The sequence below is a fragment of the Dermacentor andersoni genome, chromosome 4 (genome assembly GCF_023375885.2).
Source record: "Dermacentor andersoni chromosome 4, qqDerAnde1_hic_scaffold, whole genome shotgun sequence".
Lineage (NCBI taxonomy): Eukaryota > Metazoa > Arthropoda > Arachnida > Ixodida > Ixodidae > Dermacentor > Dermacentor andersoni.
This window is the reverse complement of record NC_092817.1, coordinates 31,255,932-31,283,478: the sequence shown is the minus strand read 5'-3', so window position 1 is coordinate 31,283,478 and position 27,547 is coordinate 31,255,932. Positions and strand designations below refer to the sequence as shown.

The following is a 27,547-nucleotide window of genomic DNA, read 5'->3' as shown; positions in this document are numbered from 1 at the left end:
GCCTTGTTGGGCAGAAATTGCGCCATATGGCTCTCACTGCTTACATAGCACATCTCGTGTGGAGCCGAGGACTCAAAATAATGTAATCCGAGAATAATCTGGCGTTTATCGTTGCCAGTGAACATGCTAAAGCTTGTGCGCTGCTGTCTGTTGGATGTTGGGCAGACGCAAGGTCAAAATATATATACATCAAACAACGCAAAACAATACAGCGCTCACTATTTAGGCTAACCTTTTCTCAGCTATATTCACTGAATGCGTAAAGCACGTCACTTTTACAATCGCCCTCCTACGTTTAAAGGAACGAGCAAAGTGGTTCTCTCCAGAAACGGTAAGGGTGCAGGAGTGGACACCGGGGTTGGAACCAGCGACCAATCGATTCCGATGCTCACCCCCTACTACGAGCTCGGCCGTGGCCTGCGCCGCCCTGCGTCCGTCCCTGGAAGCAGCGAAGCACTGCAGCATGCCGCCCTGGTGCCGGGCCACCGCCGCGACGCGCACGAACCCGCGCTCGAGCCGCTGGAATCCCAGCGGAAGCGGCGACCCGTTCAGGCGCCACTCGAGCGACGCGTCGGCGCTGCTCGCGTTGCACTGGAACGACACCGAGTCGCCGGCCTCGGCGCGGACCAGTCGCGGACGGATGCTGACGGTCAGCTCGCCTGCGGACACATGTGCCAAACAATTAACCCACACGAGCAACCGGCCATAGCTGTGAGCAGATGAGACAAGATGTTGCACAAGTGCGCTTTTGTTGGATTCACTACGTTCCCAACTGCGCATAGACGCGCGTCTGTTCGGATATCTTGCATGATAAATGATCAAAATTAATGTGACTACTTCTGGGGCAGTATTCAAAATGCTTTTCCTTTGTAAGTGCATGTTCCTTGTCATTCGCTGACATCCTTCGCTAGTAAATGCGTCCAGCATCATAACTGGCAGGAATTTTTTCTCGCGAACAATTCTGTGCAGTGGCTTTTAACGCGACAGCGTTAAGGGCCCCGCGTCACAGAAAATCCGGTGTCGGTGCCGGCGCTGGTGTCCCCTGTTGAGCGAAAATTGCCGTATATATCTAGGCATATGTACATGCCACGCCTTGCTATATGGCATGTGGTATATTCGGGTTATGCTGCCAGACCATTCTATGACTAAAGTTTCGAATACCTTGTCTTACATTCTTGATAAAGTTATTCCTCGGAATTTTCAGAATGGCCGCCCACAAAAAAAATCTCATAGCACAAAACACCGAGAGTGCATGTCTTCTACAGCGAAGCTGTATATGGCTAAGGTACCGTGCATCTTTCTTCTCCGTGAACAAAAACTATCATCATCAATGGCTCATACCCCTGCAAGCATTCATGCTCCCGTAAAAAGGCAAAAAATACAATGTCTCATAGCCCCGTAAGGTAGAGGCTATAAGCACTCAGCAAAGTGAAACGAACAGTGCTTAAATTCTTTCTAATCACGCATACAACATACAGAAAATTGTTGTCATCAATGGCTCATACCCCCGTGAGCAACGGCTCATACCCCCGTAAGCAAGCAAAAAATGCAATGGCTCATAGTCCCGTAGGGTTCATGGCTACTCACTTTGAGTGAATTAGCTGCGATGACACTAACCTTGATGTCGTTGTCGGTGATTGCAATGTGGATGTGTCGGTACCGAAAAGGGAGCGGTTTACGCATTCCAACCAACCAACCACCCAGCGGCGTATGTGCACCGATTTGACATTATCAAAGAATGGGGATTGCACTTGCGAGTGAAATAATGACTACGGATCAAGACAATAAACGAGTTCGTACCTTTGTTAAAAATTATGTGTCTCCCTCCGTGTCGTGTACTAAACAGCTTCGCTCGTCAACCACCTTCACATAGTAGAATGGCTCATGATATTTTTTTTTTATTAAATCTTCTCACACTTAAATATTTAAAGTGCGAAACAGTAACAGAAACCTGAAACGATGTAATTTTTTTTTTGCACATCTTTGCACTACCTCCGGAATCGGCCCACGCAAGAGGCCGCGTTTCTCTCAGAAAGCTCACCTTCGTGCATGGCGTTCGTCGCCAGTGTTTCCCGATGAACATTACCGTTACATAAGCTGCAAGTGCGGGAAGCGTGAGAAGCAGTCAGGGATCTTTAACTGCTTTCGCGTTCGACTCTTAAAGGCGAAGCTCAAGCATCTTCCAATTTTTTTTTATCTTGACCTTGGCGCCGCGCATCGGAAATGGGCGCGTCCAGCAGGCATGAGCTTACAGACAGGCCTGGACTGGTGCCTTAGTTTCTATGGGACTAATGAATGTTATTTTTCTTTACTATAGGAAACGTAAACGCGCCCTTGTAGCGCACCGTGGACTCTTACGCACCTTCTACCACTAGCCGGCCCAGGGTTTCTCGCGTTCTGTATCTTTCTTTATCTTATTCTCAGTAGCGTCCTTTATCAGTGTTTTCTATTTTCGCAATGCAAACGCGAAACTCCTTCTTTCGTTTGAGATTTTCTCTCTTGCAATTACTGAGCGAGCGGCTGGCGCACTTCTATACCTCAAAACGAGTGCGGCGTTTACAACAAGGGTGTAGTAAAACTTGGCTTTCCGTACGCCTATGTTTGGAAAAGAACTTCGGGCATGACACCTGTAATGCCAGATGGTTTGTTTTCTATCACGTATTATTTTTTTTTCAAAGGAAGTATTGCGAGAAAGCTGCCTCCATCGTTATAATTATAAATGTGCAGAAAGAACCCTTTACCGTTTTGATCTTGCCTTTTTTCCTACTATGAGTGAGCCGACAACATTGCTCTGCCAGCGCGTGCTTAATTAAAATATAAAAAAATGCATATCTAATGATGCTACAACGCACCGGTAGCCACTAAAATAATATGCAGTGCCTTTATCGACCGCTTGTGGTAGTGTAATATTATTTGACAAATTGACAAAGCTGCTGGTCAGGCGCATGTGAAAGCGAAAAAGATTTAATTCCGTTGTCTAGGGAACGAAAGCAACGCGTCATGTCAGCGATCGTGCCCATAGTATCCAATTTAAAGAATCTAATACACAGGAGTTCACTAACAGGCGCCCATATGCAATGTACCCGTAATTAATTTACAGCTTTCAGCCTGTTTTGTTCGACTGAAAGAAACGTCACTGCGAGCATGTTGCCTCCGAATAAGAGTTAATTTTACGACACCTACTCGTTCCTAAATAGGAATGCCGGACAGTGCCGATTGCAACACGTGTCGTAGGAGAAACCATAAAACACTCTGTTTGTGACTGCCCATATTACGAAGATCAGAGGCCTAGCTATCGGACACTTAGATAACACGCCTTTTACCGAATAAAAGATCCTGGGACCGTGACCTCGCGCGACTACGATGCGCAAAGGCATCAAAAGCGCTGCTGTGCTTCTTGAGGTGCATCAGCCTGTACGATCACCTGTGATAAATTGAACGATGAAGCGTTAATTTCTCTCCTGCTTCTCATATTCCAATCCAATTTTCTCCTGCCCCAGTGCAGGGCAGCCAACCGGAGTCAGCCTGGTTAACCTCCCTGCCTTACATTATGACCTCTCTCTCTCTCTCTCTCTCTCTCTCTCTCTCTCTCTCTCTCTCAATTCAAAGTAGTTTGGCTCCCCTACGTTTAACTGGGATTCAGTACCTCGACTTTATTGTCTTCGTTGGGCTTCACCGCGCATACTTCTCTTGTTCCAACGGCCGACTAGCTCTTTGTGACGTTTGGCGCGTGTGTAAGAGGCCATGCTCTGTCTCTTCTTGTCGGGTGCCCTGTTTCCCGATCTGGCGCATTTAGCAATCATTCATTAGAATCAACCAACTAGCCCCTCAAGATATCCTAAGTAACAGGCCAGTTTCTCGTATTCTTTCTTCGTGGCAGCTACTACTCTGATACGCGGTGTTAGGCAACACCGCCTTTGGTATCGCCCACATTCTGCAGTATATTTACCGTAGCAGCTAACGCGACGTAAAAGCTGCGTGACGGTGTACTGCCTTCATTATCGGCCCACGCCGAAGATGTTTTGACGTTTCTTCGTCGGAGTACAAATGACATCGTTATTTTAAGACAGACCGTACGACATAGACTCCAGTACGTACGTGCAACACTTACTCGCAGATGACATCACCAACCACGTTTCTCTTGCTTTACTCACGTGTGTGGTACCTGAGTAGAACCCAACAAAAGGCGTGTCATACATTGGCGTCGAACGGCCGGCGTAGAAATAATAGCGTCGCTGCCATACGATCGTTACCACCGCCATCGTTTCTTTTTTCCTTGCTGCCGTCGTTACACACAAACTTGCTCGACTTACACAAACGCGTCAGTACACCTAACAACGCTTTGTAGAACCTCAGACTATGCTAGTTAACAAGCTACCTGCAATTCGCTTCGTATAACCTCGATTTCCACAGTGCATTCGATCGGTGCCATTTTTTTCTTCGCTGTCATGCGTTATCGAGGTGCGGCGTCTGCAACAACACTGGCAACACTGCTCAACCTGCTAGTGTTCTAAAACGCCTTCAGCGCAACGCTAAACCTTGCTATCGCTTTCAATGGTTCGCTTTCGGGCGAAACTGCATTTTTTTTTTCGTTTGTCCTCGAGTGTGCTCTCTTTTGGTCTTGTCGCACAAATGCAAGGGCGTACATCGCGTGCTTCGTCGAACGTAGTTAACGGGTGGGCAGCATCGAACTCGTAGTGCTCGGAAACGAAAAAAAAGAATGTTTAATCAACACTCGGCAAACCCGCGCTATTCAGTGCTGCCACAGGTGGATTTCACTCGTGTCTGTTCGTTCGTCGTCAGCCCGAGCCATCGCATTCCGGGCTTTGTTCTGTTTGCGGTACCAAAACAAGCCCACCGATCTTTTCCTACCATATGAGGAAGCCAAATAAGGAGTTTTCTTTGCTTAACCTAGCAACACATAAAAAATAACTAAATATGCCATGGCTCTGGGGAATGGTTCTTTCGAGAAGCGAATTTGCAGAAGCGCCTAGTGGATTCGGATATTGCTCCGAGCACAATGGCGCTGCTATACAAAGTGCGCCACACCTTGGTCGTGTATATATTGTTTTCTTTCTTTCTTTCTTTCTTTCTTTCTTTCTTTCTTTCTTTCTTTCTTTCTTGCCTTTTGCCGGTCGTTGAAGTGACGGTGCAGCTGAAGCTCGACATGAAAATAATGGTCATATTGTAATGTAATTCTGAGGAAATTGTGTTCTTCTGTGACATCAATCAGTGATAAGACAAGACATCTAAATTGCGCGCGTTCGCCAGAATGACAGTGACCGTTCACTGGCGCTGAATATGTACGTGTACTATTTAAGATTGCTCAGCAGGGTCTGCAGTGCAACTCCTTATTTTTCTTTTTTTTTTTTGCTCTTCGATTCGTATAAGCTAGCAACAAGCTACTGGCAGAGACGTAAGTTGTCTTAGTGGGGCGATTTGAGTGTGTCACGCACTGATGCCAAGTCGCAGGAAATTGGCACTGGCTTTACTAGAGAGAGAGGGGGAGGGAGAGAGCTTCAATTCTGAGATGTCGGCTTCATTCGGAATAGTGATTCAGCATTAGGAAGGAAAACGGGAGTAATATGAGAATAATAAATTCACTGACGGTTACGATACTCAGTAATGCGAATTTCGAGCGCAGGTGTTTAGGTGTGTTGAATTCGCGATATACGCGTATTGTGAAAAAGAATTTGATTTTTAACTACAGGGTCCTCTCGGTGGTGACGCTTATCCTCTGCTCGGGTAGCTAGTTTAGCAGCTGCGGCAGACGAAGCATTCCCACCGGTTGCACCGCTCATCGTTCAGAAAGAACTGTCTGTATTATCATTATAGTGTCACCTGGGAGTGACAGTGAAGAACAACACAGTGTCGAAACTGTGAGTTGCAAATTTAACGCTTTATTCGGCGAACTTGTATCAAGAGAAGCGAGTAACACTGAAGCACAACGATAGCGGCAAACAGAGTCGCCGATCAGAAATCGTATCTGCGGGTCAATCGCATCGGCTTTTATAGGTGACTCGTCTAAGATTCCAGTGTAATCGCTGGTGCCTGCCTGGCTTCCAGAAAGTGCTAAACGATTCGTGTCGCGCATGCAATCAGGTTTAAAGAATGCAAACCATGACAACCGAAACAAGCGCGAATGATACCAAACCAAGCAAACCAAACAATTGCGAGCGAGAGCTGATGCAAGCATACGATAGTACGAAAGGAGCGGTCGGACGGGTCCGCATGACACCAGCTTCCCGCGCATACGTCACAAAAGGGGCTGCTCTCATTGCTCTCCGCCACTCGCGGCTCGCGTCTTCGACATCCCGCTCCGCGTTCGCTCTTTCATCTTTCGCTGCGCTCGTTCGCCCGGTTACGCCGCCGACACCGACGCTCGCCGCAAAAACGGGCGCCTAAATGCTGCGCTCTAAAATATCGGATGATGAAGATGACAATAATGGTAATAACAACGAAGTCTCATCGCAGCTGCATTACGCTAGCGTATACGCCACATTACAGGTTCATGGAATGGCATCAATGGTCAGTGTCTGCACCTGCCTGCCTGTGCAGTGGCATCGTTCCTCTGAACGGCGCCTATAGTAAGCCTTAAAACACGGGATCGTGCGCTAATCGTAAAGCATAATGAAAGCTAGGTTTCCGAAATAAACTACTTTGTCTTTCTGCGCAATATCGGCCATTGCTTTTAAAACATTCCCAAGCGTGATTGATGAACGCTCAGAAATGACCGAGGAAAGGAATCATATATATATGCGAAGAGCTTAGGAAGCAAACGAGACGTAATGACCTATTCCCAGATTATCGGCAAATCACCTCACACTGTCTGGTTGTTAGTAGTCCTAGTTGACACGAAAGCAACAGAGAGTGCGTATTCTGCCGTTCACTTGGTGCCTCGTCTTCCTCGTCGATGGTGCAGTGCCATCGTCACGGAAGGCATGAAAAAAATTGTCTGCGCACATCGTGCCTTCCCCCCCCCCCCCTCAAAAAGAAAGGACATCAAAGCGAAGCCGCAATAGATTTGTACGCATCCTCGTTTCCTCGGGCTCGGTCGATAGTCACGCTATCCATTGTCCGAGCCACCCGTTTTAACCGAACAATGCGAGTGCAGGTAGCTAAGCCGAAGTCGCTTCACACACGCGCTGGCTGCATGGCGTTGAAAATTATTGATTCGCTCATGATGTAATTTCTGCAGCGTGAAGCACTGAAGTGTGGAAAGAAAGGTAAAAAGGAATAGCAGCACTCGTGCTTGTTCCTTTCCTGCTATTCATTCCTTCGTCCTTCTTACCTTTCTTTCGGCCCTTCAGTGCTTCGCGCTGCAAAATTACACCATGAGCTCAAACCAACTCGCCCACACAACTATTATTATTCTTGTTTCGCTCTTTCATTGTCCGTTTCAAGGCCTGTCGTACGCCGGCACAACACTAATACGGTAAATATAACAACGTTATCAACGCATGTTAGATATATCAATGCGTCTATATTAAGCAACGCTGCATTTTCTCGTAGTTTGTCCCGGGAGATATCTCCAGTGTTTCTCGAGTGTTTCAAAAGTCTCTCGTGGTACCCATCACTTTCTCCTATTCAGGCGATGCGCACTGCAGTTCCACATCGTTTCTACAGGGAGATACCCTAATTAGGTATTCCAAAGTTTCAACGTGTTTGGCAGTATCGACGGCTTCCTTCTATTCAGGCAAGAAACAGCTGCATGTATGACTCACGCATACTGCTCTATAGCCGAGAAACGGTGCGCAGCGACTAGTCCTATGATAACGTGTTTATAGTGGCGTGGGTCAAAAGGAACGTCTATTGCGTATCTCATTCGTCAGTCCATTTCGCTCAGCCTCTACGAAAGTATTCAGTAACACATGACTAAAAAATACAGGGTCTCTTAAGATCTCTCTGAAGAGGTGAACGGCGAAAGCCTCCTCTTCCTCCTCTTATCATTTGACTCTTTCTATTTGTCTCTTCTCTTTCTCTTCTTTCTTTTCCTCCTTCTCTACTTTGTCTTTCTCTTTCCTTCTTCTGTTCACATGAAATCTTTTCTTCTTCTTCTTGTCTTCTTCTCTTTACCTCAAATCATTTCGATAATCCCAAGTCATATGTAATTAATTACGGGTCATTAGGAGTCATTATTCATTATTAGTCATTACTACTCACTAGTAAGCATTTTTAGTCATTTATTCATTTATAAGCAATTGTAATCGTTACAAGTCATCGTTAGACATATTGGTCATTTCGTAGTCATTACAGTCATTCCAAGTAATCTCAGTCATTGTTAGTCATTAGTGCTCAATACTAGGGATTTTTAGTCATTTGTAATCAATTGTGGTCATTAGAAGCTGTCGTTAGACATGTTGGTTATATCCTAGTCATCAGTAGTGATTACAAGTTATTTTACACATCTTAATCATTACTATTAATTACTAGCCATTTATAGTCATTTCTAATCAATTGTGGTCATTACAAGCCGTCGTTAGACATATTGGTGATTTCGGAGTGTTAGTAGTCACTACAAGTCAATAGTAGTCATTATTAGTCATTACTAGTGATTATTAACCTCTATCAATCTCTATTATAACGTCATCATTGCCTAACTGTCACTATCAATCGTTTTCCATTCTTTAATGCGTCTTTAATCTGTTCATATGGCGTGATGACGCTCCGGCGGACACTCCTGCGATCAGGTCTGCTCACACAAACTTCACCACGAGCCTAGAAAGGCTTTCGCCTTAAAATAGGTATTATTTGCCCTCTTGCGTCAATTTGAAATTTCGTCTTATTTCATATCATGTGCTGTCGTGAAATATTAAATCAGCGCGTGTCCTTTGCAACTTTTGTATACAATTTTCCAGATAAAGCTGTTCTGATACGCGCCTTTATTGCAATGCAAAGCAATGTGGATCCCTTTTCACCTCACTTCATTACATGTGAAGCCGCAACTTCCTGACCGAGCGCTTTCGTCGACGCGCGGCTCCCCCGACCACATCGTCGCCGACTGGTACAACGGTCGATTAATCGATCGGTATATCGCTGAATATTTATGCCCGCGAAACATAATAGGAAACTTGTTCAAACAAAAAACATTGCAACTACATCGCTAGGCCCGTCGTTTATTATTCGTAATGTTTATTGGTTAGAAAGTTGGCAATAAACCAGGGCTCCCTGTGCTAAGAAACAAGTCCGTTTTGACGATGCAGACGACAGAGTTGTGGAGCGGCGCCCTCTCCATTCCATTCCCACTACTGGAATGGCTGAGTTGAACCATTTCATCCCTCCGATTCCAGTAAATGAACACTTTATCAATCATTATTTACTATTTGCGCTTGCGTGCCCACGTAACCAAAAAAGAACGTATTTTTGGGGCTCTCAACAACGTTACTAACAAAGGTTACGCAGGTTTTTTTTTAGCACAAGAAACGTGTTGATGTCTCTAATCTCTCCAATATCTGATTTCCTTGCGAAACCCCCCGGAATTTCTCGACCATGGCTTGGATGCTGATGTGTTGCCGAATAGCTCACGCTTAAAGATAACTGAATTACGTGCCCGATGGTGGGATGTAGCCTTGGTACGGGGGACCGAGGTTTGGTCCACAGCAGCCCGGTGCTTTAGTAATTAGGCCACAATCGCACGTACGGTTCCATCGTGCTATCGCCTACTAGCTCTAGGAGATGATAGCCGTGTGTAGTCACATTGCGTAGCTTGGGTGCGCGAGAGCAGATATGCGCATGCCAGTTCTGATTACACCATGACGCAAGACTGAAATGTGAAAATAAATAATATTTCCCTTATGATAACGCTTCATGAAAGCGTCGCTTCACAAAGGTAGAAATATGGGCGCTGGACCCGCATACATTTTTTTAAGTAAGCTTTTTTGATGATTTTGGTTTCTTCAAAAATGTTTTTTTCCTGTGTGCTGCGAAAATGATCATCAGGCCTTAAAAACATTATTGCGAGGAAACTCGGATGGTATAGAGCACCTGCCTCGTCAATACAGTATTCACACATAAAAACAATTTTTTCGCCAACAAGATGGCACACTCGATACAATTACACGTATCATAGAACTAGACGAAGAAATTTATAAAACAATATTACATCAACTTTATTGCCTTGCTTATCAAATAGCATCAAGAAACAAGCTAGCTGCATGGGTTAGAAGTCATGAATATGTGATGTGATTGCAAAATACGTGTAGTTGTGGCGACCATATTATCTTGAAGGTATTTCAGTGTGGTGACAGTCTGAACCGTGGTCCATTTTTCGAAGCACTATCTTCGTTACATCGAAAAATGTGATGATACAAGCAAAGGCACACTCTCTAGGCTTTTTCAAAGCCATAATTTCAAAAATTGTCTATAGTATTCGAGCCGTTCATAAGTGGAATGATGCCTCATCGTGTTTACGCGGTTTTTCTTCAATTTAGGATTAAGCCGTACCTCCCACCAATTTCCGACATCGTAGGGCACCAATTTTTCATATAGTATAGTATAGTATAGTATAGTATAGTATAGTATAGTATAGTATAGTATAGTATAGTATAGTATAGTATAGTATAGTATAGCTGCTAGCTTGTGGCCACCGAAGTTTGCTTCACTTTAGCTGCACATGTGTTAGGTGTTTCATGAATACATCCTACACGGTGACTGAAGCAAGGCTTGCGCTCTAAATAAGACCCACCATATCCAAAACTGTAATTCGTTCAAACCTACACTGCGCAAGGCAAATAAAGAAATAATCTTACACCGTTGCGTAGACGATGTATTCAGATACATTATTTCCTAACTTTGAGGACTAACATAGAAGCGAAATGCGTCGATATTTGTTGCAGCGCAATCTATTTTGTTTCACATTTACTGGTATATTAACGGGCACCAATTTTCCCAGGGTATTTGCCTGACTTCCTGTTGTCGCTCCTTCTGGATACTCGAAAATGTCCCCCCCCCCCCCCAAAAAAAAAAGTATGTCGCGCGTTCTAAATTGCCGTGGACTCGTGCAGGGTATAACCATTAGCGACATTGCATTTGGCCTTCATTCTTTTGTCGTAGGGCAACTGTGCTCTCACTAAAGCGAATCATATTTCTTGGCAACCAGAGGTTGCTGTCTTTAAAGCTACTTCATTCTTGTAGCGCGGGATGGTTCCCATGTCTTCAGAAGTAACGTTTGTAGAATAATATGGTGTTTATATTTACCCCGGCCGAGGTAGTCACTGCTAGGTAGGTACAGAAAGAGCCGGTAGGAGAAATGCAATATGCGCCGGTTTGGTGACCTCGCTCAAAATCAGCACTTAGCGTCGCAGGACTAAGTGCTCATTCCATTCCAACTTCATTCCAGAATCTCGGGTTCGCCTTCTGCTCCCATTCCATGTGTCCAACTTTTGCCATCATTTTATGCCTATTCCATTGCACGTGTTTAAAGATGTGGATTGATTCCAGAATCAATTCAACTCCAGAGTTGCCACTCAGCAACTCTGATAGACACGCCCATTTTCACCCACTCAAAATTCATAAGGAATTGAGGAAAGCCATTCGATTCGTTTATTTGGCCGACTTCGGGGAGACAACAACCAAATTAAAGGGGTCAGGAGTGAGTCAGCTGCGCAATTAGACATGGCCCCACAGTCGGGTTCTGATAGGACACTCAGCCAAAACATATAAATTTCTGTAATGCCTTGAAGCGGTACGAAAAGTTAGGACAAACACCTGAGGTTCATCGAGGACCACAAGTATGAGTTAGCGACAACGGTGTAGATGCGTTGACGATCTGAGTGAATAGTGCTGAAACAATCAATCGATTGAATAATTACTGACTTTTCATTGACAGAGTGCGTCGGTCGCCGACCTGAAGAACCCGAGATTTAGTTCGTAAACCTAAATAACTAAACACTGCTCAGAACGACAAAGGGGTACGTTAGCATCAGCACGCATTGAGACCAATATATTGGTGATCCATGAAACAAAGCTAGCTCGCACTGACCGATCACTGAAAGCTGGAGCGTGGCCTTGGCATCTCCCATAGTGTTTGTCACCACGCACACGTACTGCCCTTCGTGCTCGAGCTGCGTGCCTCCGCTCCAGTGCAGGACACCATCCAGCGCTGTGGGTGTGGTCGAGGTTGGCAACGGCACCAGCCTCTGCCCCTGCTTCCGGTACCACCTGTAACCGCAAGAGCATAAACTGGATGTTACCCTAGAGATGGTCATCTATTACGCGCCTCCGACGAGGCTACCTGCCATTCGATTTATATCTTTGTGGGTCACGTATCTTCTGCGACTAAAGATATGTTTGCTGAGCAATGGGCATAGCAATAGACTCGAAGGAAAGAAAGATGGATCAGGAGTTGTGCAATACGAAAGGGAGCAGATAATGGGTACTTAATCAGCGATTACAAGTGAGTGTTTGAATTTCATATACAGATGCACCCACGGACCCACACACACCATTGATAAATAGCCTTCTGAATTCATAATCTTACACGTCGTAGTTTATAGACTGCGGCGCTTAAACGTGAGAAATTAGTGGTATTGCGCGCAAATATGATGACCCCTTTCATACTACTCCCACCTCTTCTGCAACACGGTGGTTTAACCTGCTTGCTAATTACTCTGTCTTTTGTTTTTGTTTTGTTCGTTTGTGCGTGCGTGTGCGTGTGCGTATGCGTATGCGTGTGCGTGCGTGTGTGTGCATGTTATTTATAAGTTTACAGGAACACGGCAGCTAGACCCATTTTTTGTCAGAAAAATAGCAACTGCTGTCTAGTGTGCAAGATATGTTATTAGCTCGCGCTATGGGCACGGTGATTTTCTATCATTAAATCATTTTTCTTATACTTTCTGCGCATGCCAGATTTGTCGTAATCATTATACCCGGTGCCAAAATTAAAATATTCTGAGAGCCCCTTTCTTCCTAAAATTGATTGTGAGGTTGTATGAAACATGATTAATTGGGAGCAGCGAAAGAACTTGGACGACAAAGAAGCTGTATATACAATGGTCGATAAGTATCTGTCACAGTTGTGCGTTCACAATAGAACGTTTTTTTTAGGCTAAAGCTGTAATGTCATTCCTAAATTATCTTTATGTCAACCGATGAACTAAAAAAAAAAACAAGCAGCAGAGGGTAATATTCAGACAGTCATGTAGTACTAGTACAGTGTTATACAGTTTTGTATACGGATATATTATCATATTGTCAACAATAAGCTCTATTTGACCTCTTTCAATTACACACCTGAGTGCGCACCTCGGGCACCTGTATGACTCAGACAGCGTAGGTTAATGAACAAGTACGAGAAGCCATGAATATTTTACGACGCTCACTTGTACTTGGGTGGCGGCCAGCCTTGGGCCAGGCAGACCAGGTCAGTGGGACGTCCCTGCTCAACAGTCACGTGACCCGAGTGGAATGTGATAGAGGGTATCTGACTTCCTGCTGGTTCTGCATAGGTGGAATGGGAGAAGATGAAGGCATTGATAATAATGATTTTTTTTTTGTCGAACGAAGCACCTGCTTGATCACAGTCAAATTTGGAATAAACGTTTTCACAAGTATTCGATGAACATGATTTATTCCAATTTTCTTTTAGCTTGATGAAAACTTGAGTTGATGACAAAAGCAATCACGAAGCATTTCTATAGACACCCAAAGTGCATTGCCATTAATAAATCTGCTACTGACTGCAATGTTATGATGGCGTCAACAGAAAACGAACGAATACGTTGTGCATCTCAAACTGTGAGCACTAGGAACGTGCATGCGCGTAGAGAAGCATTTAAATTCTATAGCAGGCGTGTAAGACACCAGAAGGTTTGACTTGCAAAGCTGTTGCTGTAAGTTTGAAAAACGGGCTCTACACAAATTTGGCAACATCAACGCGAAGTATTGTTCGAAACGACAGGCTGGGCGCAATGACCTGGTTTGTTGCTGAGGAGATGTCACGCTCCAAAAAAAATGCTGATTGTGTGATCCATCACGCCAAAGGCTTATTTTACGATTCTTGCATTCGCTCCATCATAATCTTTTATCTCTAATTCTCTCCCGTTTCAGCTTAGTAAAAGATTAACTGTTCTGCCATTCGGTACAGCTCTTTTTTCTCTCTTTTCCCTCTGTTAATACATTGGCTCGCCCACCTCTTTCTTACAAAATACCTTTGTTGAAATGAAAATAAAGAAAAACTTGCTACCCTTGCAATCATACACACTACGCTTTGTTAAGTATACATGATAAATAAGAAAAAATACTATGTGAAAGAAAGAAGCGTGGCACACTTAAGAGGAAGCTTTAGCTCAGGTCAAATTCCGATGCCGCCTATTCAAATACAGATAAAACGCAAAAATGCTTTTCTGAGATAACCCCTGAGCCAATTTTATTATTTTAATGAAATTCATTGCATTTGAAAGAAAAATATTGAATTCTAGTGACTGTTGCAAGCGGAATATTGATTTAACGCCTCAATTCTTTGAAACCAATTTTCTAAAATTGGTAAGTTCTAGACATATAGAAACACGAAGTTTACAAATTTGCAAGAACATTGCAACAAAACAGACATTGCAATTCTGTAAGCTGCATCCGTTACAGCATAGAAAGTGGTCAAGTTTGATATATCAATTTGATTATATATCTGGTGTGAATTAGTTACACTGTTTACACGTGTTTCACAGAAGTTTTACACACATAGTAGTGCTCTACCTGAGAGCCATGTATAATGCATCAATTTTGTTCGCTTGAGATGCACTATTACATGTAATTTACAGAATTATATTATTTTTCATTTCCGGGTTACAGAGCTGTAAACTTGATAGTTTTGTTTTCTGAAAATTTTCACTTTTCAACAATTTTTATTAGGCTATTGACGGCCTAAATAAAAAATTTGCTACCAACAGTCACTATATTTTAACTCTTCCTTTTAACTGCAACTAACCTTATCATTTTGGGTGCAGTGGTTGCTAAGAAAAACGATTTCTCATTTCCCATCTGTTTAGATGGGAGCCCCGAGCTAAGGCTTCCTCTTAAGGCAAGGTCAAGGAATTCTAAAGAATATTACATGAGGTTCCGCGTAGTCTGAGATGCGTGAAAACTCGAGTAAGTCCAGCACGAATTCACGCTGGATAGAACGAATGAGGTCCCGGTGTGCTCGAAGATGTACAGCCGGCGTCAGAAGTTTATAGACTACGTGATCAGAAACACAGATAAATATTTCCCCGACCTGGGCACGCAGGTTCGTATTCGGTTTTCCAAGTTTGTGCGGGTATAGGCGAACAGCATAGCGTTGAACGGTGTTTACTGGCTGTAGGGTCACAATCGTTTCCCTAGATCCAGTGGTTCGTAAAACTCTGACGCCGACTGTGTGCGGCTGCGCAAGTTAAAACACGAGAACAACCGTATCAACAAAGACAAAAGCTGAGAACAGGCTGGGTTGCGCAGCGCTATACCCAGCACTGGGTATGTAGCGTTGCATATGGCGCTGCAACAAGGGGTAGCGCAGTGGCCAGCCATAGCTGCAGCCTGCCGTGTGGCGTCTATAAGCGTCGAGAGCTGCTCACCCGTGGCGTGGTAGTGCGCGTAGTTGACGCTCGTCCTGTTGCGGCGGGTGAGCACGTCCTCCGTGTGGCAGCGGAAGCGCGCCGCCTGAGTCAGGCTGCGCACGTACAGGTCGCCCGATGACGTCATCACGTACTGGTCTGCGAGAGGTCGCGAGGACAGACAGTCACGCACGTGACGGGTCAGTAATGAGTGAATGGAAGCAAAACATTTCTTGTATGCGCGCTTTGCACGTTTCTCGAAACATTTGCATTTGTAGTGATGATACATTGGTCACACATACTCTTCCGTTTTTCTTTCTTTTTTTGCATTAAGGTGGCCGAAACCTAGGTCGAAAGTTTGAAGGTCAGTTTTGACACCTAAATAAAAGCAGTATGGGGGGTAATGAAATAAAATCTTTTTTTTTTCTCAGATGATTCAACTTATTTATTCCTCAGATTCGCCAAGTGTTACGAACAGAGGAACCGCAGTGCTTCAGCGAACGGCGAAAGAAGAAGATATTTGGATGCAGCCGAAGAGCGAAACAACAATCATACGTATAGTTGTTTGAGAGGGATCCCATAATATGACATCCGCAATTTGATGACATGGCCGTGCCTTAACTTATTTCGCGTGTACTTTCACAAGTTATTATTTTTCAAGCTATATACACATTCCCGCAACAGCGCGCCGAGGGGACACAAGATCACGCCAATCTACCATATTTAATTTTTTTATTTCGTGTATTTAGTTTTTTTATGCAGAAGTAACTTTGCTACAGCCGTCTACCATCTCACCGAAGGGAACTCTTTCCCACTATGAGGTGGTGAATAGATAAGGATTGCGACCATGCCGGCATCCTTGTGGAATTAAGCGCGTTAGGAAATAAAAGAGGGATATACGTGCATGGTACTACCATCAATGGTTTCTAAGCTTCACTCAGTTTCGAAAGAGCTGGAAATGTGTCCAACATTCCAGTGGTAGTCATTAGGTTCGTATTATTAAATGACGAAGTTTCAACAATTGTCCATCATTTAAACTTTCAAGGAAATAGTTCACAGAATTAGCCATTGAAATGTAAGACCAATGTACCTGCAGTGCAAGAACGGCAAAAAGGAAAAGACAATTATCTCGTCATATCTGTGAGTCATCAATTTTCAGGAAACATGACATAAGCTTTTTCGTTATTTGACACATTAGCTGTCGTAGTAGATCGCATATTCCATTAAGAACAGCATAACAGCGTGAAACGAAACCAATATTATATTGAGCAGTTCTCGGCTCGTAATGTGCACATGAGGAACTTAAAAACACGAGACCCGGTGACAAGAAAGCATACCAGAAGAGACCCAGGGAAGAGAAGATGGGTTGCACCCTTGTTTTGATGTGAGGGAGAATGCTTCCTCGTGTTAGGTCGTGGCTGTGTGCAGCACAACGAACGACCGCTGCATCCTGCGCTGCGATAGGTTCGACCGAATTGAGATATCTAGCTTTATCCAGACACGCGGTCGCGGGTAATCGATGAAAGCCCGAGACGTCGGCATCTTTTATCCGGTATCTGACGCCTCCCGTCCTAAGTGCAGCATCATTAGCTGATCACGGCTGCTGCGCCAATTATCAAAGCCAGGAGCCAAGTGGACTTGCGCCTCCACGGCACCGCACTGATCAGGAGCCGCGTCGCGGACTGATTGAATGCTTTCCGGTGTACCGGCCTTCGGTGCAACCTGACCGGCTAAGCAAGTGAAAGTGCATCTGACGTAAGCAAAGGCACATCTGACAGCTGTGTAATTTTCACGTCGCGTCGGTCCAACGGCACTGTCGGGCACTTCAGAGACTCCCTTTTGCGCCACCGCCCCGCCCCCGCCCCGGCCCCTGCCCCCTACCCAAAAGTTTTTGCCCAGGTATGTCGAGGCTGAGCTTGTGCGAAGAGCCGCCTGTAGCTGCGCACTAAAGCTTCGGCGTGCGAATAGTGGTGCAACTAATTCGGCCCCAGGTTACATTCGCTAACCTGAGACTGAATTCGCAAATATTTTCGTTTGGAATTACTGTTTGCTAATGGGTCGGCCGCCTTCGCTAACATAATCTTCTTACATTAATATTGGCTATTAGGTGCCCATAAGAGCCGATCTAGCATAACAACGTTTTTTTTGTGAATACAGTCCTTGGTGACAAAGACGCTTTTCCAAGAACACCGCGAACAGCTGTCGGTTGTAGAAGGTGGTTAACAAGAGCCTCTTATTGTTCTGGGCGTCTAATTTTGAGCAGATCTAGATGTTATTCTCGACCTGATAACACACGTGTGTGCGTGAGCCATGACGCGTATGACTGGTGATATAACTCCATTATGGAACTACACGCGTGTCTGCTTTGGTGCATCTTCTTCACAGATCGCAATATTTTGTGCGTGGATTGTGCGGAGCTCATTAAATGCTACCAAATTCGTTTTTACCATCTCACGCTTTGTACGGCTCGCTTACCATGTCCTAGGTTTTGGCGTGACTCATGCCACGCCGAAAGAAAAGGCACAACCTGAACACGTATCCCTATTATATTAGATCTCACTAAAGAAAATTTTAGATAAGTTTTCTTCCGAAATTGTGTAGCTTATCATAACAAAGCGAGCCTTGATTAAGCGCACGCCCGGTTTAAATTAGCTGTTTTATTTTTCATGGCTTATTTTAAGCATATAGATAAGCTAGGAGACGACGAAGCAGTTGAGAGACAACACTGGATTATACCAGTTTTTCCAGTTGGCTGGGCTTCATACAGGAGGTCTATATTGATTTGAATGCGAACGAATTCAGCCTTCTGTGCTTATACTTCTTTCGGTGTTTGTGCTACAGGACCTTCCCACAGACGCTGGTGCATACCCTAAGATCGCTTTAGGTTCACCGTGCTACTACGCCAGAGCGGTAACGTTTTACCAAATTACAAATGCATGAAAACAAAAGAATATTATAAATAAAGTAAATGAAAGAAACCCAATCAGCAACGGCTCACCGATTTACTGGATTCGCGTTTTCCAAACAAACATTTTTTTCGGCGGTTTTCAGATCCTTTCGCTTTTCCAAGCCTTCGGGTTCCCACTGTAGTGTCATGTGCTTCCCCCTGTGTGCTACAACATAGATAAAACTTCAAAGGAGTAAAATAAGTTCCCTAACTATTGCTGATGACGGAAATGAATATCTCGTGCACATTCTCATTATTACGCATTCTTGAAGAGACATTCGGTTTGTTATAGCGCTTGTTTCCTTGACGCATTCGATTAAATTTCCGTTTGCCCAGCGAGACTGATTGGTTCCTTCTGCTGGTACTCTCGAACATCTATTACGTTTCAAAATTTGCCGAAACTGAAAAGATTTATTTGTGCGCCAATCCCAAGTGGACTCGCTGCTTGTTGAAGTCGCCTTTGAGTTCAGACCGTGGAACGATCAATAAAGGAGCTGAAGGACGACAATGCAAGTTTTATTTCAAGCGGAAACCACACGGACTGTATTTATGCCTCATTTCACACACAGTATCGGGGCATCTAATTCGTGCCTCATGATGTTGTTTTTGTTGTTGCGTAGTGAAATTACGCAATTCAATCGAGAAATTGGCCATGAATCGAGCACACGAAAGATTATTTTATTGTTGCCATTTCTTTCTTTCTTTCTTTTTCCTGGAACCATTCAGTGTTCGTCACCGTCGTCGTCGTAGTCGTCGTTATTGTTGTCGTTGTACATTTACCATCATTTGTCATAGTTCTTCTAGAACTCAGCGGGAAAACCTTTTTATTCAAACTACTTTGAATGGCTCTACGACTGCCAATTATCACGCAGGAACGAATACTGCAGGCGCTTGCCTGACAAGGCACCTAGCGTACTACTTTACATAAAAGAAGTGACGCATCACGTGGCACTACAAACACAAGCATACGAGTGCATATTCTCAAACACAGGTGAGCAAGCAAGCACAATGATATAGTTGCAGAATTTTGTTGCGTTCTGTCATGCAGATATCGCTGCCTAAAACTATGTCTTCTTTTTTTCTTTAATGCAGTCATGGTTGTCGTCGTCGTCGTCGTCTGATCTCATTCTGCCACTATTGAAAAAGCGCAGGGCTGTCATGACATACATCTACCTTTTCCCATCAGGAACAATGAGACACTACAGGGGCGCCTGCATGCAGGAAGTAATTGATCCCAATGCTAGCATTTTCGAGCCAATGCAATTCGCCTGCCGCTTTCTATACGTGCAGCGGCTCAGAACCAAATAGGAGCACAATGCATGGCTGGCGTCGCCGTACACATTGCACGCTCTTCTAACGAAAATTCAAGTCGCAATAATGTTGCTGGTCCCCTTACTCAGAACTGGGACGGTCGGAGTCTTTTGAAAGACATGCCGTGTTCCGGTAGTCTTCTTTGAATCACTGTAGCATACGTTTATTAATATCAAAGCAGTGCTCTTTTTTAATAAAAGGTGCACAGGATAAAAATCGCACAATAGAACCAAAGCTGAACTGCGGACCTCGTTCTATAGGAAGCAAGCATTGTTTATTGTGGAGATAAAGAAGCAAATTTATAAGGGAAAGACGTCTGAATTTTACTTTTGTGCGTTTAGCACGGTTTTTTAAATATTTCTTTTAAATGTAGAAATTAATGAGAAGGCATGCTTCCTTAGGGGCGGCAATTCCGGAATTCCGAATGCACTAGTCAGGCATGTATAACGAATAAAAAAAATTCGCAGTTCCGCCCGAAAGGCGAACCCCGATTGCGATAGCAACGAAGTGAGGATAGTAGTTTTATCGGCGGTATAAGCTTGTAAATGTTCGCTTACTAATTAAATTAACAATGATAAGATATGTAAGCGTGACTCAATGAGGACGTAGAAAGAAACAGACACACAGAGACAGCACTGTCTTTCTCTGTCTGCTTCTTTCTATGCCTTTGTTCAGTCGCGCTTACACATTCTATCATGCATTCAAGCCAACTAGCCCGCGAACGTGTTTTAACTAGATTAACCAGCATCGTGTGATGCGCGCACAGGTAAACATGAACACACATAGCTCGATGACAGCGGAAACTGTCTGTGGAAATGCTGGAGTTGGGAATCGCTGCAGCAGCCGCGAGCCAATTGACCTCCGTGAATCTGCCGCTTCAACGCATACGAAACGTCGAAAGCACAGCGCATACGAAGCTACCGGCACTACGTGCAGTCTGCAGACATCGCAGATCGCTTCGAAGATAAAGCCCGCGCGCTCGCACACTTTAGCCACGTCGCAGACAGCTTTCGAGACACACGAGCGCCGGCAACGCGTCCCTACGGCGTTCGCCTAAGGTGTCCACTACGGCGTCCGCGATTCGCGTGGCCAACGTCGTAGTAGACGCCGTGGTTGTCTCCACACTGTAAGAAGCGGCGGGCGAGGAGGACATCGAGGCACCGTAGCAGCCGCCGGAGAAGAACGCCCCTCCCTCGCCTCACCCTCTTGTCTCGCGCACCACAGGAGAGGGCACGCATCCGGGCCGCGTTCCTCGATCGCGCACGCGACATTAAACCTCGTTCGCCGGCGCACCCTCACACGCCACTCCCCAAACCAATTCACCGCAGCCCTTTAAGGGCAAAAAAATGTGAATAAAGACGTGTAAACAACAACACGCTTTCACTTATACGGAACCTCACGGCGACATCGACGGAGACGGCAGAAATGGACCTGGAGTGTCCACATTATTGAGTAAATCTATTTCAACCCTCACATACACAAAAACTCGATTCACAATAGCGGGTCTATATCTATATATATATATATATATATATATGTATATATATATATATATATATATATATATATATATATATATATATATATATATATATATATATATATATATATATATGGGAAAGTGCAAAACCGAATCAGGAAAAACACGAAAAAGCCTCTTTATCATATGACAAGCTCTACATTAATGATCGCGTATTTGTTTGGGATCACGAAAAAAATGAAAGGGTGTCACTACAAAAAAACATAGAAAGAAATCGTCCATCAACCCGAAGTCAAACAAGCGTGAGACCCTAACAAAGAAACTTGAGTCCCTAACAGTGCCTAATATAAATGCGAGAAGCATAGTAAACAAAGTGGAACTCCTGGAAGGACTGTTACTAGAACACAATCCCGATATAGGGGCCATCACTGAAACCTGGCTATCCCAGATATCTTCAGTCACGAGATATCTCCACCAGGTTACTCTGTTATTCGTAAAGATAGGCTGTCTAGTGGTGGCGGCGTGGCCCTGCTCCTTAAGAATGATATTCCATTCGCTCCACTCCCTGAGGTCTCCAACGCGGAGGCTGTATTTTGTAAAATACCGTACAATGACACCGGTATATTTGCTGGTTGCGTCTATCAAAGCCCGACTAGTGGATCCGAAGGCGTGCTTGCCTTGCAGGAGTACATGCAGTTCCACGTTCGTACCAGCAGAGTGATCCTCATGGGAGACTTCAATTTACCAGACCTGAACTGGAGTACCATGCACTACACTACAGCCACATCCTCAGCACTTACGGATCTAATGCTAAATTTCAACCTTTACCAAGTAGTCGACCAGCCAACTCGCTCACAAGGTTCTACGAATAGCATACTTGATCTCATACTCATAAGTAACCATTTCCCACTTCACGCACTTGAGATGGCAATAGTCGGTGGTATATCGGACCACGACATACCTAAATGTAAGCTCTCGCTTGAAGGCAACATAAAGAAGCTAAACCTGGGGCGTACTGTACTTGATTTTCGTAGAGCAGCTCATGACTGTATTCTAACTCACCTGGCGCACGAGTTTGATGTTTTTCTCCAAGCAGCTTCAGAAACGTGTTGTGACGTCAACAATTTGTGGCATCAATTTAAGTCAATCGTGCTACACTGCACAACAAACTTCATCCCGATCAAACGTTGCAAACCACAAAAGAAAAACCCATGGATATCGCGTGAGGTTCTTCAAGCGAAGCGCAAAGTAAGAAGACTTAGACATACTATTAAAAGAAAAGGGCCGAATGAATCTCTGAAAGACAAACTGACCTCTGCTCTAGCCGACTTCAGAGGAAAGTTAAAAAATGCAAAGCATCATTATTTCAGCATAGCATTCCCCGACTTCATTACCAACAATCCACACAGGTTTTGGAAATACTTTCGCCCGTGTTCAGGTGTGTCACCTGAACGGTCTGTAGAAGAGAAAACGGCTCGAGAAAACACATTCAATAACTTTTTCTTTTCAGTTTTCACTACAGATAATGGCTTAATTCCGTCCCTATCACGTCCACCTAAAACCATCGATCCATTAAGCATTACCAATGCCGCAGTTCTTAATCTATTGCTTAACCTCGACATCAAGAAAGCTAACGTGCCAGATATTATCCCGAATGAGTTTTTAAAAACGTATGCAGAATGGTGTAGCCAATACCTTGCGATTATATACCACAAATCACTTGCGTCAGCACAACTACCAGATGATTGAAAAAAAGCGAAGGTGATTCCTATACATAAATCTGGCGACAGCAACGAACCTTCTAACTACAGGCCAATCTCACTTATCAGCACATCTTGTAAAATATTGGAACATATTATCTTCAAACACATCACTATATTTCTCAAGCAAGAACATATAATAATACCTCAACAACACGGCTTTAGAAGTGGCCTCTCAACGGTCACACAACTAACCGAAGTAGTGCATGACCTTGCGCTCAACCTAAACCACCGAAGCCAGACAGATATGATCCTCCTCGACTTCAGTAAAGCATTTGATTGTGTAAGCCATCTAAAACTAGTTGCAAAACTAGAGGCTACAATCGGGGACGGTCAGATTACTGCATGGATAAAGAACTTCTTATCGCATCGAACACAGCACGTTATTGTAGATAGCATCCTTTCCAGGTCTGTAGCTGTCACCTCCGGTGTTCCCCAGGGGTCCGTACTGGGCCCATTGCTATTTTTGATCTTTATCAACGACATTGCTGCTAATATTGAATGTGACATTAAGCTTTTCGCGGATGATTGTATTATTTATAAAGAAATTGTATGTTACGCAGACCACTTATTATTAAACAGAGCACAGAGCAACAAAGAATGGCAAATGTCAATTAACACCAGTAAATCTGTATGCATGTCTTTTACAACAAAAAAGAAGCCTTCGGAATTTACTTACGCCTTCGATGGCACTTGCCTGAATAAAGTAAATAACCACAAATACCTAGGTTTGACATTCTCTTCTGACCTTTCATGGAACATACATATTGATAATATTACCTCAGTCGCATTACGCAAGCTTTTTTTTTCTTAGTCGATGTTTACGCCTTGCGCCGAAGCACACCAGACTACTAGCATATACAACTTTTGTTCGCCCTATCTTAGAATACGCTAACATCGTCTGGTTCTCGCACATATCAACTAACATATCAAAACTAGAAAAGGTGCAAAGAAAAGATGTGAGGTTCATTTTTAACAAATACAGGCCCTATGACTCCCCTCTTAGCTAACGCAGCTCTTAATACACTATCTGTTAGGGCCAGAGAAGCCCGCTTAAAATTCATCTACCAACTAATGCATGGCAGTTATAAGATAGACCGAGCTAAGTACATTACTTTGTCTACATCACGTCTATCGCGAAAAAATTAACTATTTACACTAAACCAGTACAGTGTTCGCAATGGCACGTTCAAGTTTTCACTTTTCCCACGTGCGATCAAAGAATGGAATCTTCTCCACTCAGACATAGTTTCCTCTCCGTCACTTTCATCATTTATCAACCTACTAGACACATTCAACAGAGAAGACGCCAATTAACGCATCCACATATATTAAACTGTAATACCTACTTCTGCGCGTGGAACGTCTGCATTTCAACCCCCAAACTGGCCGCTCCTGCGCGGTGATGTGATAGCTTTATAGCTTCTGTAATCTTACATGGGTCATTTTTTCGCAAATTTTTATATAAATTCTAGTAATACTATATTATTATATTGTTTTACCAACTACATTGTTATATTGTTATGGTCATATTGTTGTACCAACCAAAAGTATTGTACTTCACATCGTCATTGGTGATTTCTACAGTAGTTCAGGAAGCTTTTTCTTTTTTCTTTCTTTCTTGTACTGTACCATGTATGATGCCCTGTTTGTTTCTTTTTGTAAAACTGTGCCTCCTTGCTTTGGTCTGACTGAGACTAGTAGTATTGCAAATAAATAAATTATATATATATATACATATATATATATATATATATATATATATATATATATATATATATATATATATATATATATATATATATATATATATATATATTGACACGTGTACTTATCTTTATCGGGCGACCTCGTTTCGCCACCTAAGAAATGTAATCGCACAGCGCGGGACGCGCCTGCAGGTATCCGAAGTTTCTGGAAAGTTATCGATACTTCTACCCGGCTATCTGTTGTCGCCGAACGTTGTGTTATCTGATTTCATCGTGTAACGCGAATGGTGTAGAACTTTGTGGAAGGCACGCGGGTCTGAACGATTAGTCTGGAACATTCGACGACTGCTCTATAAAAGCCGACGCGCTTGACTCGCTGATCAGATTTCCGACGATCGCAGACCGTGTTCGCCGCTATCGTTGTGCTATAAGTGCAGCCTGTTTTTGTGGGCACAGGTTCGCCCAATAAAAGCTAGTTTTGTATTCCACCGTATTGCTGCTTTCTTCACCGTCACTACCGCGTGACAATATATATATATATATATCTGAGGGGGAAGATACGCGTTCCTGGCCACTACACTATGTGAGTAAATCCGCGTTGAAAATCGCGAAATCGTTGAAAATTGCAATATCGCGAAGCTAGTTTGCAAGGCAGTTGTAGACAGAACAAAAACTTTGCGTGATTATACAGAGTACAATACAGAATTAAGAAGATAATTAACAAAAGAAAATCTTACGATCCTCAGCCTAATATAACTCCTTAGTGAGCCAAGGCATGATCGTCAGGCATCTGCTAATAGGCGCAAAGGAAACGTATTTCTGAGAAATCAAATTACGTGCACACAGTATACGTTATGGAAGTGTAATAACACAAACACAGGCTTACAGATATTCAAAATATATTATTTTTCAAAGACATGTTCTTCTATTCATCTACGTAACAAAAGGCAACATAGCATTGCTCCTTCATGGCGCTTCTAGTCACGGGGTTGCAAACGCCGTCGTCTCCACGATGAGGCGACCGCTAACCGACACATAGAAAATGTACACATAGGAGACACACAGGAAGTAATTACAATATCTGTACTGTCATGATTATATAATTACTTCCTGTGTGTCTCCTACGTGCAAATTTGCTATGTGTCCGTTAGTGCGCGCTGTACTTTCATGAATTTATAATTGCTTCCTGCGTCTCATATGTGTGAATTTTCTTATGTGCCTGTTAGCAGTCACCGGACGATCATGACGCCGGCGTTTGCAATTTTTCTATTGTAATTAGTAGCGCAATATAGGCGCAATCTTCTATTGCCTTTATTTGTAGATTTATAAGAGGTTGTGGCTATAGGAAGCGCATATTAACGCGAAAATGTCATCTGCCGGGCTCCAACCAAAATCTGTTCCCTGTATACAATCAACCACAAATTTCTAGGGAACATGAGATCTAAGAAAAAAGCTTAATACCTGCGCAGGCTTACAACGCAGCCTAGTATTCGTATTTATGGCCTCTACTACCATATGTGAACAACATTGTGATGTTCGGTTTTACAGACTACTGTTACAGGTTGCTCAGAAATTCAGCGTTTTCTCAGATCCCGTGGTCCGTAAACTTTTATGGTTTACTGTACCTACGTGATGCAGTTATCAACACATTGGATTGGATTGGAGAAACTTTATTTATGCCTGCAGTTGGGCGCTCGCGCGCCCCAACACACAACACACAAATCCGAGAAATGGAGATACTGTGCCGCTTTGTCCCTACCTAACGCTTAGGGAAATAGGCATATAAAGGATAGAAAGGTTATATTTACTAAAGGAATTATGTTCTTGACATATACTTATTGCAATGGGCATATTTAGGCATAATTTGTTCTATGACTCAGTATTTCTATAGAAAAAAGAAGAAGGTCGACAGCCTGGACACCTACGAAGGTAGTAAGGATGGTAGTGCTTGAAAGTGTATTGCGCCTAACACAGTCGGGGTCTACGGGCAACGGCTTTCCTGGCGCATTCCTGGCGCCTTTTTTTCGCTATTGACCCACGGCAACCGACAGCGCTCAGTGGCGTTGCGGCAACTGACAGCTTTCTTCTGGGTCTGTTCACCTTCTAACGCGTGTAAAGGCGAGCGAGCGCAATGCCGCCTTTAGCTCTAACGACGTATTCTCGCCACATACGCAATCACCGTCACGTGCATGGGGTATGACGCCCGGTAGCCCCCTGGGCTCTCTTAACGCTGCGCAGCAGCACAGGCCTCGCGTGCTTGCTATGACTTTCCCACCCTTCTAGTGAAGGTGTACATACTAAAATGACTGTGCTCATTCATGGATTTGTATTTGCGAATGTGCAACAAAGATGTGACTACTTTATAGAATACATGTTTCACTTTCACCTTAGTCTCGTTCCTCTAAAGAAAGGAATCGACCGATTAACTGTTTTGAAAATATGTACGCCCATGATTGTGCCATTCGACTTCCGGAATGTCTTTTGTGTTTTGGGGGTTACGCTCCTGCAAATGCGTTTCCTCTGTGTCCTGTTAGTACACGCATGACGAGGGTGCCTTGGCTCATGAGGTAGTTGTACTGTACTGTCTATCTTCGCATTTTTTTTAAATTATTATTCTGTATTCTACTGCGCATCCTCACACTTTCAATGTAGTTCTGCTTATAACTTCTCATTTACAAACTATTTGCGCAATGTTGTAGGAATACTCGTTCCGAAGTACATAAAAGAGCTGTCATGCGTCTGTAATTGCATTCTTGATGAATATCGGTCCCTGGCTGCAACGTGGAAACTAACTTGTGTTACATACAAGGTGCCCG

At 43.8% G+C, this 27,547-nt stretch overlaps 1 protein-coding gene across 1 annotated transcript in view; it reads right to left on the bottom strand.

The window, feature by feature from the left end:
- LOC126536629 (cell adhesion molecule Dscam1-like) overlaps nt 1–27,547 on the bottom strand; it is a 239,096-nt gene that overhangs the window by 40,921 nt on the left and 170,628 nt on the right. Inside the window, exons 5-8 of the mRNA XM_050183661.3 lie at nt 15,546–15,683; nt 13,323–13,440; nt 11,981–12,159; nt 393–659 (exon numbers count right to left, since the gene is read on the bottom strand). Coding sequence (XP_050039618.1) covers nt 393–659; nt 11,981–12,159; nt 13,323–13,440; nt 15,546–15,683 — 702 coding nt within the window. The remainder of the gene's footprint in view (nt 1–392; nt 660–11,980; nt 12,160–13,322; nt 13,441–15,545; nt 15,684–27,547) is intronic.